The sequence below is a fragment of the Macadamia integrifolia genome, chromosome 13 (genome assembly GCF_013358625.1).
Source record: "Macadamia integrifolia cultivar HAES 741 chromosome 13, SCU_Mint_v3, whole genome shotgun sequence".
In the NCBI taxonomy this organism is placed as follows: Eukaryota; Viridiplantae; Streptophyta; class Magnoliopsida; order Proteales; family Proteaceae; genus Macadamia; species Macadamia integrifolia.
Window position 1 is genome coordinate 21,149,905 of NC_056569.1, and position 14,235 is coordinate 21,164,139.

General features: G+C 35.1%; 1 protein-coding gene across 1 annotated transcript; it reads left to right on the forward strand.

The window, feature by feature from the left end:
* Positions 1 to 5,891: 5,891 nt before the first annotated feature.
* LOC122058724 (ATP synthase gamma chain, chloroplastic) lies at positions 5,892 to 7,485 on the forward strand. Its single transcript, XM_042621393.1, has one exon. It carries the CDS (start codon positions 6,098 to 6,100, stop codon positions 7,226 to 7,228), a length of 1,131 nt encoding a protein of 376 aa, XP_042477327.1. The 5' UTR covers positions 5,892 to 6,097; the 3' UTR covers positions 7,229 to 7,485.
* Positions 7,486 to 14,235: the final 6,750 nt, after the last annotated feature.

Here is a 14,235-nt window from a genome sequence, read left to right on the forward strand (position 1 = left end):
GGCGAAGGAGGAAGGAGGAAGGAGGAAGGAGGAAGGAGGAAGGAGGAAGGGGTTTCTCTTGTGTCTCTCTTCTGGTATTCCAAGAAAGAGAAAGAGTTTTAGGGTTCGGTCGACTGAAGTTTTAAGGGTTGTTTATGTTTTAAGGGCAAATGTTGATTTTGCCCTTTCGTACTTAAGTCGGACTTTTCATCCAGCGCCTTTTGATCAGAATAGATTCTGATCGTGAGAAGCTTGGTTTTTATGCTTCAAAAAATGAATTCTAAAACTTAAAAAGTGCCGGTTCATTACAAAAAAACAAGAAATTGAACCGGACTCACCATACAACTTTTACTATATTTCTGTTCCAAAAAAATAAAAAAACAACAGAATTGATTTTTTAGAATGTTACAGTACAGAGCCTAATTGATTGGTGTTTAAATTTCTGATCAATTAAAGGAAGTTAAGGGTTTTATGTGCAAATGCACACGTTACGATATATTTTCTTTAGTGTCTTTTCTTGATAAAATTACAAGTTCATTGTTTTTTACACTTATTTCATACATGTGTATTATAATGTGCTTCTTGCAAAGGCAATTGATGACTAATTAAATTGATAACCATTGATAGTTCTAACAAAATTAGTTACAAGCAAAGGCAATTGATGGCTATTATTGTGTGTTTCTTGTATTACATTAACTATTGTGTTGTCGAGCGTATTCAACCTTCGTTAGAACCTAGACCAAATACTCTCTTGTTGTAATTGTCATGATGCTTTGATTTCGATTCTATTGGCCTTTATAAATATATATATATATATATATATAAAGAATCATGTTATCAAAACTATTCTCCAAAATAACAGAAAAGAGGCCCATGTGAAAATGTTGGTCCGGTCGTATCCACATCTTCTAAACCCCTTCTTCATTGTTTAGGCTCCTGCAATTAATCAAGTATGGTCTTATTTCCTGATTGTTTCTTCTATCGATTACTGCTATTTCTATTAAAATCTTCATAGAATTTTCTCAGTTAATCATTGTTATTGAACCATTGTTCTACTGGGGTTTTTTGTGGTTGTACCCTCGTTGAACCACGATACAATCAAGGTTATTTATATCAGTGTTACTTGCACTTATATGACCTGTGATATCCTATTTTGAGTGGTTTCAGCATGTTCATAGTCTTGAATTTCACAACTTTTGGAAGCCAAAGTAGTCATAGATATTTTCTGGGAAAAAAGACTATATGCCAAGGGAAATCGTTTAAAAGATTTATGAGTAAAAGTTTACCCACACAAACACACTCTAAGAAAAATATTCTGCTACACGTGCATTTGCTTGTGTGTATTTACTAGTATATATACACATAAAATACACACACACATATATAATATATATTTATGTGGTTGAAAATTAGGCACATATATAAAATATTGGTAATTTAAATTAGAATAAAGTTAATATTTTTCCTATTAATACGTATAGGTGGATATTAATTTGAATTGTGTAATATACATAAATTAAGGTTGTTCTATTTCAACCTAGTCATTCCAGGTTCGAATCAAGAGACGGCCTTTCCGTAAAGTGGGATAAGGCTATGTATATTATGACCCTCCCCATACTCCACAATGACAAGAGTCTCCTGCATTGGATATGCACTTTTTATATGAATTAACCGAATCTGCTCTCTAACAACCATATTGAAGGTGTGCTTATGTGGAAGACTTTAGTTCATCTATACATACATTTACATGTACATATGGGTAAGGTACCAACGTCTATTCCTTTTGCTTTAATAAATACCCCTCTTCACCTTTTAAATGGCAGCAAATGGGAGACATGTTGACACCCATACATGCAAGTGAATGTACTTTAAAGAAAAAATTAAGCCTTTGCGGAAATATATGTTAGGTTCCACTGGCGCTACCAACCAGTTTGGTTTAGTCAACAGTGTCAATAGAGTAGTGTTCATAGTCTCACTAGTGAACTCAACAAAATCTAGGTCCACGGCTTAGTCTTCGCTATGTTCATATGAGGTGCAATTCAAATTGGTGTATACCACTGATGAATGACTACAAGTAGTATTAATTGAACTCTTCTTCATGAAAAAAGGAAAAAAATATTCATGGATGGCGATTACCAAAAAAAAAAAAAAAAAAAAAAGAAATTGCAAATGGATGATCAGAAAATTCTCTAGAAATCGCTAGAAATATTGATCCAAAGTGACTGGAAGAAAAAATTTCTCCCCCTACCATCCAATTGATTATAAAAAGATCAGTCAAATAGATTAAAGAAGCCAATAGAGTAATAGAAAATTGCACTCGACTAGAAAATCTAAATGTCTCTAATGATCTTCTTTAGAAATAGAAGAATTAATGGAGATAGATAGACAACTAGCTGACCATCAAGAAGACGATGATGATGCATATTTTTAATCTTGTTAGAGATTCCCTAAATGAATGCAAACTTATCCATCACATGTGGAATCACATTGATACTAAGACCTTATGTGAAGATTCTAGATAAGCATCGGCACCCCCCGCATGATCAGCATCAGACAGATGAAGATCGGCATTATAATAAATATTGTCACATGAAGAACTAATCATAGATACTATTCAATGTTCATTATTCATGTAATTTACTTAGCCATTTACCCATTTACTTTTTTTGTTTTTTAATTGTAATGGTTTTCACCCCTTATGTTTATAAAAGGGGAGAAGAACCCTTCCATGTAGGGAACACAACTTTAGAGACATCTCCACACCCTTAGCGATCCACCTTCCCCCTCTGACCTTAGTCTAGTTTATCTAGTCCCCTTTAATTCATTGTTCCAAGTGTCTAATATGTGATCGTTCATGTCTTGTAAGTGTTTGTACAAATAATTGTTATAAAGAAGTCCCTTCTCATTTGAGAAGTAAAATTTTCTTGTGGCCTTCTCTAAGTCTTCTCTTCTTGCTCTCTTGCTTTCTTTCTTTCTTTCCTTATGTGAAGACAAGTTCTTTTCTTTGTAACTTAGTTTTGTTGTATCTTTTCATTAGTTTTTTATTTGTTGTAATTTTCTTTTATGTAACTCTTTTCTTAAGTTCTTAAGTTTGAGTATCTTGTCTTTTGTTGTAATCCCTTTTCTCTCTTTATACATTTGTAAGATCCTTAGTTTTAGTGATGTTATTCCACATGAGAAAGTGACAATGATATCAACCACTATATCTCTATTAAACTAAAATTCAATTATATACTCTTCCATATTTTTGGTATGCACTCTCTTCGTAGTTATTAATTATTTTAATGTTTACTTTGACATTTGCCAACTTCGATTAAAACTTAATATATGAAGTCTACTTGTTAGGTGTCAATTTATAGAGATTATATGGTCAGTGACTTTTTTAAAGTAGCACGTTCCCGTATATATTCGTAGAAGTTGCATTGCATTTAGGCCACGATAACAATTGTTCTATAAGGAGTTGTGGGACTAATAGAAAAAGCTCTTTGCCACGAAGGACTTATTAGCAATTGAATCAGAAGCGGAAGACCAAAACAAAGGTTGGTTTAAGTGGATGGGATGCGCTAAGAGAAGGCTTATGCTTATCGAGCCCTTAAGAGGAAGATGTGGTTCTTAAGAAAAAAAAAAAAAAAAAAGATTTCAAAGTATATTTATTACATAAAGACTAAAAGATTTGTGAAAGACCTAACATTTCTAAATGAGCATTTAAGATGGAATATCCATAATGACCAAGTAGTTTTGCCACATGATGGTTCAAATACGATTATTTTTTTTTATTTTAATGAAAAACCTCCCGACGACAGTTATATAAGAATGGAAAGTGAGAATTTGAAACTTCCATTAGTGACAATCAGAGCAGTTTGGAAGGTGGCATTTTCTTGCCCAAAATCAGACCATGTTATTGGATTGGGAAGCAAGGGATGTTGTCATGATTCATGGGTGATATTCAATAGATAAAAGTTTCTCATGAGTAACAGATTCCCAACTCAACAAGTTAAAAGGATTAGAATATTACAAAGAGGTATTGATGCATGTGTCAGCCCCCTATTTTTTTTTTTTTATTCCTGCATGCTTAAATGCTCATTAAAACTGTATTTCGTATTTATTATCGAAACAGAATATGGGGTTAAAAACATTTTAGAAGCAAAAAAATAGAGAAGAATTAGGATTCAGAATGCATTCTAGACCTAGAACTTATACTGAGAATGCATATCAAATACAACTTAATTATGTTCGATAATTTCCTTTTATCTACAGCGAATGAGGTATTTCTTCACGGTGAGCATTAATGGAGGTGGGATGAGAATCATAATGAGGATATGGGCATTTTCAAACTTTCATCTTATAAGGAGGTTTTAATGATTGTCATATCATAGGTTTTCCTTCACCCCACGATGGATGAAAACTTTTTCCAATTGTGCATAATGAAATCAGAAACTTTCACCATTGGTTGTAACTTCTGAGGGGAAAAAAAAAATTGTTTTTGAAACTCACATTTAGGGTAGAATTTTATATTATCTTTAAAAGGGAAACTTTTTACGATATGGATGGACTCTCCGGAAAAGAGGAGTCCCAAAACCCCTACCTTAGGTGGCATAAGATCCACCTTGCTAAACCATGAGCATGAGAATTATCCTTTCTATTAGAAAACAAAAATCACAAAATGAAGGACTCCTTGACTTTTCACTATGTTGGTGATATTGATTTTACAGCTATATTGTCTCTAATTCACATGTTAAGTTTCAACGTAGTTGGATTTGAGACTGAAAATCTGAAATTTGAGATATGTTTAGTTCAAACAATACTATCGAAGTGATAACGAATATTCTCGTTGCAAGGTTTTTACGATTCGAACAATGTGTCAAATATTAGATTTATAATGTTTGTAGCATGAATAGGCAATTTGCCCATTTAAACTCTTAATATTGCCCAATTAGACCAATTTCCATAAGCCCAATTATGGATCATTAACTAACCAACTAAATAGAAGTAAGGGTGTTTATCAATTCGGTTCTAGTTTTGGTTTAAATTTTGATAAAGCGCAAATCAAAACCGAACTGGATAAAAATTAATCAAAATCTAATCATTTTGCATTTGGTCCGGTTTTATTAGTTTCCATTCGGTTTTCATTATCCAGTTCACATCCGATTTGTAGAGCCGGTTTCAAAAAATGGTTTGCAATTTCAATTTGTTATTTGTTTGTTCCGGTTCACATTTAGTTTACATGGGGTTTGTAGTACTAAGTCACATTCTATTCACCTTTGTACTTTTAATTGTATTCTTTTTACATCTAATTTGAGAGCATGAGTAGATAAGTTTAGAATAACTAAAGCTTACTATCTCAATATATATTGTGGATTCTCTTGTATTCTAACATCATAAAAACCACCTTAGAAATACAGTCTCTCAGAAAAATCATTGAACCAACTTTCGCTTGAACATAAGACAATATAGAAAATTGAGTTTATTTGGTTTAATTTTATCAGTATTATTCAGTCCATCGATTTTTCAGCACAAATCAAAATGAACCGGAAAGAGAATCAAAGAAATCATAATCGAGTCATTTCTACCTAAACTGTCGATAACGGTGCAGGACCGTAAATTAATGGGGACCGAGTAGACCAAACCAAAACTGGTTGAGCCCAACCGGTTGACACCCATGTGAAGTACAGTATCAAACCATCAATATCAAGTGGCTGCCCCTTTGCAAAGAGATACACTATCCATTCGCATATAACATATGCATATGCCCTTGGCCTCCTCCCCTCAGCTTTCAATCTGATTCTCAATTTCTTATCCATCAAATTGAGATGTCAGATGGACTCAAAGCCCACTCTCAATTCTCAAATCAAAAACACTCACACCCACATATCTCAAACGGTCAAAAATCCTTATCCCCAAACCCAATCCAAATCTAAACATCCGCTCTCCCCTCCACTCCTTCTAAGCCCAAGGAGTGAGGACTAAGAACTGGGGAGCCCCTCACTGCCACCAACAAATCAAAACAAAAGAAGAAGAGAGCTCCTCTTCTGTTCTCCTCTTCCCCTCTTCCCCTCTTCCCCTCTCTGATTCCTTCCCTCTGCGGAGGTTGTTGCAGCCAAATTATCCAGCCAAAACCATGTCTTGCTCCAATCTAACAATGTGGGTATCATCTAAACCTTCTCTCTCTGATCCCTCCACTCTATCCTTCCGCTCTTTCCTCAATCCTTTTCGTCTCCCTTCCCATGGTTCCACCATTAGCATCTCCTCTCGACCTTCTTCAACAAACCCAATTCACTGTGGTCTCCGTGAGCTCCGTGAACGTATCGATTCAGTGAAGAACACCCAAAAGATCACTGAAGCGATGAAGCTCGTGGCGGCAGCTAAAGTCCGAAGAGCCCAAGAAGCTGTGGTCAATGGTAGACCCTTCTCCGAGACCCTAGTTGAGGTTCTATATAACATCAATGAGCAGCTCCAGACTGAAGATGTCAATGTCCCTCTCACCAGCGTTCGGACGGTCAAAAAGGTTGCCTTGGTTGTTGTCACCGGCGATCGAGGTCTCTGTGGTGGCTTCAACAACGCAATCATCAAAAAGGCTGAAGCCCGGATTGCCGATTTGAAGAAACTTGGCGTCCAATACACTGTTATCAGCGTGGGAAAGAAGGGAAATTCCTATTTCCTCCGACGGCCGTATATTCCGGTAGATAGGTTTCTTGAAGGAGGGAACCTCCCCACTGCGAAAGAAGCTCAGGCTATAGCCGATGATGTCTTCTCTCTCTTTATCAGTGAAGAGGTCGACAAGGTGGAGCTCTTGTACACCAAGTTCGTGTCTTTGGTTAAATCCGATCCTGTTATTCACACTTTGCTTCCACTCTCACCCAAGGGAGAGATTTGTGATGTGAATGGTATCTGTGTGGATGCTGCAGAAGATGAGTTGTTTAGATTGACAACCAAGGAAGGGAAATTGACAGTGGAGAGGGACACAGTGAGGACAGAGACAATTGACTTCTCACCTATCTTGCAGTTCGAGCAGGATCCAGTTCAGATTCTTGATGCTCTGTTGCCTCTCTATCTGAACAGTCAGATTCTGAGGGCACTGCAGGAATCACTGGCTAGTGAGCTCGCAGCTAGAATGAGTGCCATGAGCAATGCCACTGATAATGCGTCGGAGTTGAAGAAGACCCTATCAAAAGCCTACAATCGGCAACGCCAAGCGAAGATCACGGGTGAGATATTGGAGATTGTTGCAGGGGCTGATGCTCTTATATAGTTTCAATTGATGGTTATTGATCCTTTTTTTTTTTTGGTGATCCTGTAACTTTGTTTCACCTTTTTTTCCCCTCCTTCCTTGGGTGGGTTATCTCCTGATTCATACAAATATGGATGTTTAAGTTGGTTACTCTGAGCAGCCAGCTTCTTAATAATATCTGAGCTGCATTATAGTGAGGATTGCAGGGCAAATTGGGGACAAAACAAGATTTTCCATTTCACTATTAATAGTTTACTGTTTTCTCTGGTTTATATTCATAGTAGTTATACTTGTACTATTTCAGTGTGGAGTTTATTTGCTCCATGGATAATACCTCTCTCACTTGATCTCCAATCCAATATTTGATACTGAATTTACTTCTAAATCAGATTTTTGCCTCTCAGAAGTGATTTTCCTTCCCATTAACTGGCTGTTAACTGTTAAGAATGATGACTGATCACTATAAAAATACAAATACAAGATAACATTTTGAGTTTTTAATATGTAGGGAATAATCTCACATTTGAAGAACTCTAGGTCCTTAGGTGCTTTCATAAGCCAACTGGGTTTCTCCGTCTAATAGCTTAAGCTTTTGGGTTGGACATTTTAGCATGGTACCAGAGTCATCAAGCTCACTTTATGATAAATCTGTGTACGACACCCAAACAAAAAGAGGGTAACATGAGGGAGATTATTAAGAGTAATCCTACATTGGAAAATTATGGGACCTTTATCTAACATAAAAAAATAGACATGGTTTATGATTGGAGATGATGGATTAAACTGACTAAATACCTGTAATTTCTTTGCAGTTTTGAAGATTTTGTATATAGGTTGTTTCCATGGCAGTTTATAAATATAGATCTTCCTGAGGAACTTTAGTAGGTTTAAGGACAAAGTAATTTCCTTTATGCTTATCTATGTGCAACGAATAACTCCTTATGCTACTATGCTACTATAGTTGCATCCTATTATTGATGTAGAATGCGGCGACCACGCCCAAGGCAAGTGGCACTGAGTGAATGCCTGTGAATGAGCTGCAACTGTTCATCATGCACTTTAACTTGCAGCTGGAGAATCTGTGTAAACATCAAATAAGCTCTTCTATCATAAATTTGAACTGTTTGTTAACAGCAAGACTTTGTCTTTACTCAAAAGAGCAGTCTAAATGGGAGGCCCTCTTATTGAAGCATTGGAATTTGAATCTGGTTAAGCTTAATATTCACACTCATATTTGTATTAATAGGAACCCCTCCTTTACCTGTCTAATGGCTCATTAAGAAAGAACTTAAGGTTTTACTCTCATGTGACATAAGTTGGCTCTCAACAGATCCCATTATGGTTCCTTAATTTTAGAACTGCTCCCTCACTCTTTTTGCATTGAGAGAACATGTGGAAGGGTGCTTTGCTAAAATATTTGTAATTAGTAATGTTTCTAAAATCATCTTTTCACCAGGGAATGCTGGTGAGTAATAGTTTCGATTTCGATCTTGTTAATCCAGATTGTCTGCTAATGGATCCAATTTTACACCGAATCAAGTGAAGAAAATTAAATCTGATGATTCACGTAGTAACATTTTAACCACAATCCAGTCAAGAATATTGCGAGTTATGGCGAGAAATTATCTTTCCAAACATGTAGTTAAATTATGAATACACTTATTGCCTACTGCTGTGCATTCATGCTAATGTTATTGCCCATTTTTACACTACACAAGTTCCATACCATTTTAACAGCAGTCAGCCTCAAATTAGTTCAAGTCAAAGCACAAAACAAGTTGTGCAGTAAAGCTTAAATAGGCTTCCCCTGCTTACTGCCACGGGGCTAGCTAGACAAACAGTTTCCTTTTAGTTCTTCCAAAAAACCCAGAACTTCATTTATCCATCTGTTTCTTCCAACGTGACCACGGGTACAACCTTCATGTGAACTGCCCTTGATAATACTTGCTTCAATCAAAATATAATCTACAGATGAAAAACTTTGTAGCTGTCCTAGGATTTCTGATTCTAGACATAAAAGGCAAGGAATAATAACCAAGAGATGGACAAGCCTTTCAGTTGCAGTTCACTTATGCTTAAATTATAGCTTCTGTTGTGAAGCAGTATCATGTTTTGGATACTGAGGTGGATAGTAATTGGTAGTTGGGCAACATGAAAAATGCTATTGGGGTAGTTTGGCTGTTTACAAGTTAAAATGCCACTTAAAGGTACAGTTTCTTAAAATGAATCAAAAAACATTACTAGAATAAGAAATACCTTATTTTTCTGATATAAGCAACATATGAAATGAACATGAACTAAAAACAATGTTGAATATAATGATTTTGCTTATAAGCAACATATGGAATGCCTTCGATTTCATCATTTGATAAAGTATCCAAACACATGAATGAAACTATGTAAGGAACTTCTTTTTTTTCTTCTATCTTTCCTCATCCTATATCATCTGGTGATTTGACTACTAAGGTAACTGCAACTCTTTTGATCTTATCTTTGACTAATCCAAACGCATCTCTTTCCTCATCACCCTCTATTCACTTTCCTAGATCTGTTGTATGGCATTTTCTTTGGAAGGTTAAAATTCATCTGAAGTTTCATATATTTTTGTGGAAAATCTTAAGTGGTGGCGTCCTTACAAAGGATAAATTAAGTCATTTTTAAAAAAAATTAACGATTGGTCTCTATAGAGAAACTGAATGGTATCTGTTTATATTGTGTTCTTTTTCCAAGCGAATTTGGGCAGCAGGATTGTTGGGCATGCGATCTGAATTTCTCCGAGCATTTTCTCTCTTTGATTTGTTAGCCAATTTCTTGGATTTGCTTTCTTTCTCTGTTAGATATAAGTCTTTTCTAATCTCATCTTCTCTATTACCAGCATTAATATGAACAACATCAATCGATGGATAACTGATCTCAATCTTTGTCCTATCTTACAACTACAACAATAAATTCAGTCTTATCTCAACTTTTAATAGGGTCGGCTATATAGATCCGTACAAAATAAAATAGTGAAAGTCCAAACAGAAGAGGGGGGAGACGGGAGAGATAGGAAGTTGAAGGATGAAAAGAGAAATATGAGAATAAAAGAAAAGAGGCACGACCCAACAATTAGGAAAATCTCAGCTAAATGGGGTCAATTACATGGATCTTTATCCTCCAATAGGTTCTATCCAACGTCATACTAATGACAAGACCGAGACTATGCATGTCATTCCTCACCACTTCTTCTATGATTATTTTAGGCATGTCCCTAGCTCTTTTGGCTCCTATCTGAATCCGCTCACTCCTCCTTACTGAGGCATCCTTAAGTCTCCTTTGCATATGGCCATACCACCTTTCACAGAGCTTATCATTGATTGTGGCAACTCCCAAAACTTTGTCCTCCTATCTTAACCCTATACAATCCCCTTGTCCTGTTCTTCCTTTATCCAAATTGGAGTACCTTGAGCTTGCTCAACCTGCTTACTGTATAATTATTTGTGATGATATTTTTTTTTTTTTGATAGTTAGGCCCCAAGGAGAGTTGAACTCATGACCTCTTCATTCTAAGGTTTTGGTCTTTGTCAATTGAACGACCCCTTGGGGTTTTGTGATGGGAGCTTCATAAAGGATTCATATGAGACGTGATGGGCATCAATTTTATTTTTGATAAAAATTTTGTTTTTGCATCTATGGGTCATGCAGAGAAAGCTCAAGAAGCAGAACTAAGGGGAACGCTCTAAGATCTAGACAAGCAAGATCATTGGGAGCCACAACCGTTGACATATGGACTGGCTGCCATGAATTGGTGGGATATTTACTTTCTTGCTGGATATCATGTATTTAAATCGTTCACTACAATCAGTATTTTGAAACAGGACAGATGCTGCATATCTTAGCAAATTGTGCTAGAGTAGGGAAAAAAAAGAGAGTTGTAGCAACTGAGAATTAGGACTTTTTCATTTTGGGTTAATTTTATTAAATTTTTTTTCTGGCAAAGACCAACTGATAATTAAGAAGTCTTACCTATTTAAAAAAATAAAAAAAATACCAATGCCGTTTATGGTGGAATCTCATATGGAGAGGTCAACACATGATGGTTTTCCAAGGACATAGACTCATCGCTTTCCTATTTCTTAGGAAGTACACACATTGTAGAGGATAAGGACACACCATTTTCCTATTTCTCAGGGAGTCAGGAGTTATGAGGCAAAGTCTTATAGGCCAATTTCCTTCAAACTTGTAGGCGCTTTCCATGTTGAGTTAAATGTTTGAAGAGGCGAAGGGAAATTTTTTGTTTGATAGAAGAAGTGCACCAAGAAGTCAAATGTTTGCCATCCAGAAATACAAGGTAGTTTGAAGCTTCTTCGTCAAGGTGCACACCTCTCTCTCTCTCTCTCTCCAAAGTTCCTTCCATTCTGTTGAGCAGGATTGAGGTATGTAATGTTGATTAAGCTAGGTATAAAGGCAAGGTCTGTGATCATCAATGAAACGTGGCATCTGGTTGACTACAGAAAACTTGAAACTCAATAGGAATGGAAGTGAAATAATGAATCAGCACACATGCATAGGCACTGATTGTTTCAACTTAAAATATTTTCTGTCAAGTATAAATTTTATGGGAGAGGGTTTCGTAAAAGGAACTGTGGCCCCTGCGTCAATGGGAATGCATGTATGAAAACATCAAGAGAAGTGAGATTTTCACCTTTCATGAGGGGCGGGACGATCATTTTATCAGTATCTAGCCTTACAAGCTACCCATATTTCCGTTGTCTGTCATAACTCCTCAAGAGATTTAAGGACCTGAAATCGATGTAGTGTTTTGCTTTTGCTTTTCCTCTATCGTCACCAAGAAGCAAATGCTACCTCCAAATGGAACCCTATTTCTGTTAATAAAATAGTATGGATATTTTTCCATTCAAATAAAAAATTAATTTTCTTATTCCTATACAATTTTCTATTGATTTTATCACAATTTATGTAAGACATTTTAGAGAAAAAATGCTCTTTGATCACACGCCCCTATGCCTTAACAATGATAGCATTTGCAACAAGGTTCTGTTTAGTTGCTTATATCATTCTATTTTCTCTCCACTGAGCCTTGAATAAGTCTAACGTTATACCACATTAAATCACCATTAATGATGCTATAAGTAGCCTGCCCGGTTTACATTTGTTAATTTTTTTCCCCATCAAAACTAAAGATAATTTTTTCCCCATCAAAACTAAAGAATTTGTATTGAGAGATATCCAAATTTCTTTAATATATTCAAAAGAAATTTTATCACATGAGCAGATTTTTTATTGCCTAAGAAAGTTTGTTGGATTTTATTGTATTACATACCTGCCTATTTAGTCTTAATTAATTGAGACTAATTAGTGTTCCACCCAAAAAAAAAAAAAAAATTTGTGACTAATTAGTTGGCTTTCGCTCGATTATGTATTGTGGCATATTTGTTTGAATTAATATCTAATTAATTTGTGGTGGTTATTAGAAATCATTAATTTAGGCACCTTAGGTATACATCCTACAAACTTCAGGTGGCTTGTCCATAGCTATCCTACATCACAATTTCCATTATCGAGTGACATTATAGAATAGATTTTAGGCTAGTCCTTTTGCAGGGGTTAGCAAGCAAAATACACTAGGGCTGCGTCTGGTAGTCATCCAAAAAAACGTTTCCGATGTTTTTTCATGCTATGGGAACAAAAAAACGGAATAAAGTGTTTGGTGTCAACTTGGTGTTTTTCGATTTAAAAAAAAAAAAAAAAAAAAAAAAAAAAAAAAAAAACTCTAGAAACTCAAAATGATGGAACGACAAAACCTTGTTCCGTCATTTCAGTTTCGTTCCAAATACAAAAAAGTGAATAATTAGGGTAATCGTTCCTAAAACAGGTTCACCAAAAAACACCATTTTTTTCGTTTTAAAACAACATTTTGACGCATAAACTGAAAATTCTGTTTTTGACATGAAACGTCGTTTCTAGAACTGAATGACTACCAAATGCAGCCTAGTAGAGTTCTAATAATAAATTTTCATAATATATGTGTTATAATTTATTTTTTAATGAAGATATGTGTCATTATTTAGGAGAAGTGAAGTATAACTAGAACCTTATACATAAAAAGGGGGGGGGGTAACTAAAGCCTCAAGAATGTAGTTATTGTATCATGAATGATTTGTATTGGTCATATGAAACGATTCACTGAACTTGGTGGATGATTCAATCGGTGATTGATTTATAGATAAAACCAGGTTACTTGTGATTAGATTTAGTGTTGCGTAAAACTAGCACCTCAAGAATGTGATTACCATACATAACAAATGGAATTGTATTAATCATATGAGATGGATTGAAATGAGTCGCTTAACTTGATATGTGACTCAAATTAGTTATTTATTTATACAAAATCAGGTCGATGGTGGTTATTTGCAATGTTGTATCACTCAGAATTTTTCCCCCCACATTCAATGATGCTTTAGTTGCCATAAATGGTTTGGCAATGTTTTTTGCTAGTAGGCTACTTTGTGTCAATCAATATTTGATAATTCTACATTCATTGTATAATTACATTGTTACTGTTGATTTTACTAATTGTTATTTTTTACTTCTTCTTTTTACCTCTTTTTATTTTTTATTTTTTTTTATTTTTTTACATGCATCTTAGACCTTATCGGATCCATGTAGCCAACCCCATCAAGTTGGGATAAGGTTATGATTGTCGTTGTTGTATATGGATCTAGTATTTTAGAAGTTTATTATTTATTTTAATTTTTTTATATAAAAATATTTTACAATGCACCACTTGGTGTTTTAATGATATGAAGTATTGTGCCTTGCATTTTACTCCAATGTGTATTTTAAAATATTTATTAGTTTATTTCATTTCAAATTACTAAGTTTATATTCTCTCTAGTGATGATTTTGATTGAACATTGATTAAATCAATAGCTTCAACTTTTTTCGTCTTAGATTTTCTTATAAACATCTTGTCAACTCTCTTGGTCTTTATATATTTTCAGACAATTTATGTTTTGTTTGTTCAT

Excerpts from the sequence above, each read along its gene's own strand:
- LOC122058724 (XM_042621393.1), top strand. The coding sequence starts at position 6,098 with ATGTCTTGCTCCAATCTAACAATGTGGGTATCATCTAAACCTTCTCTC.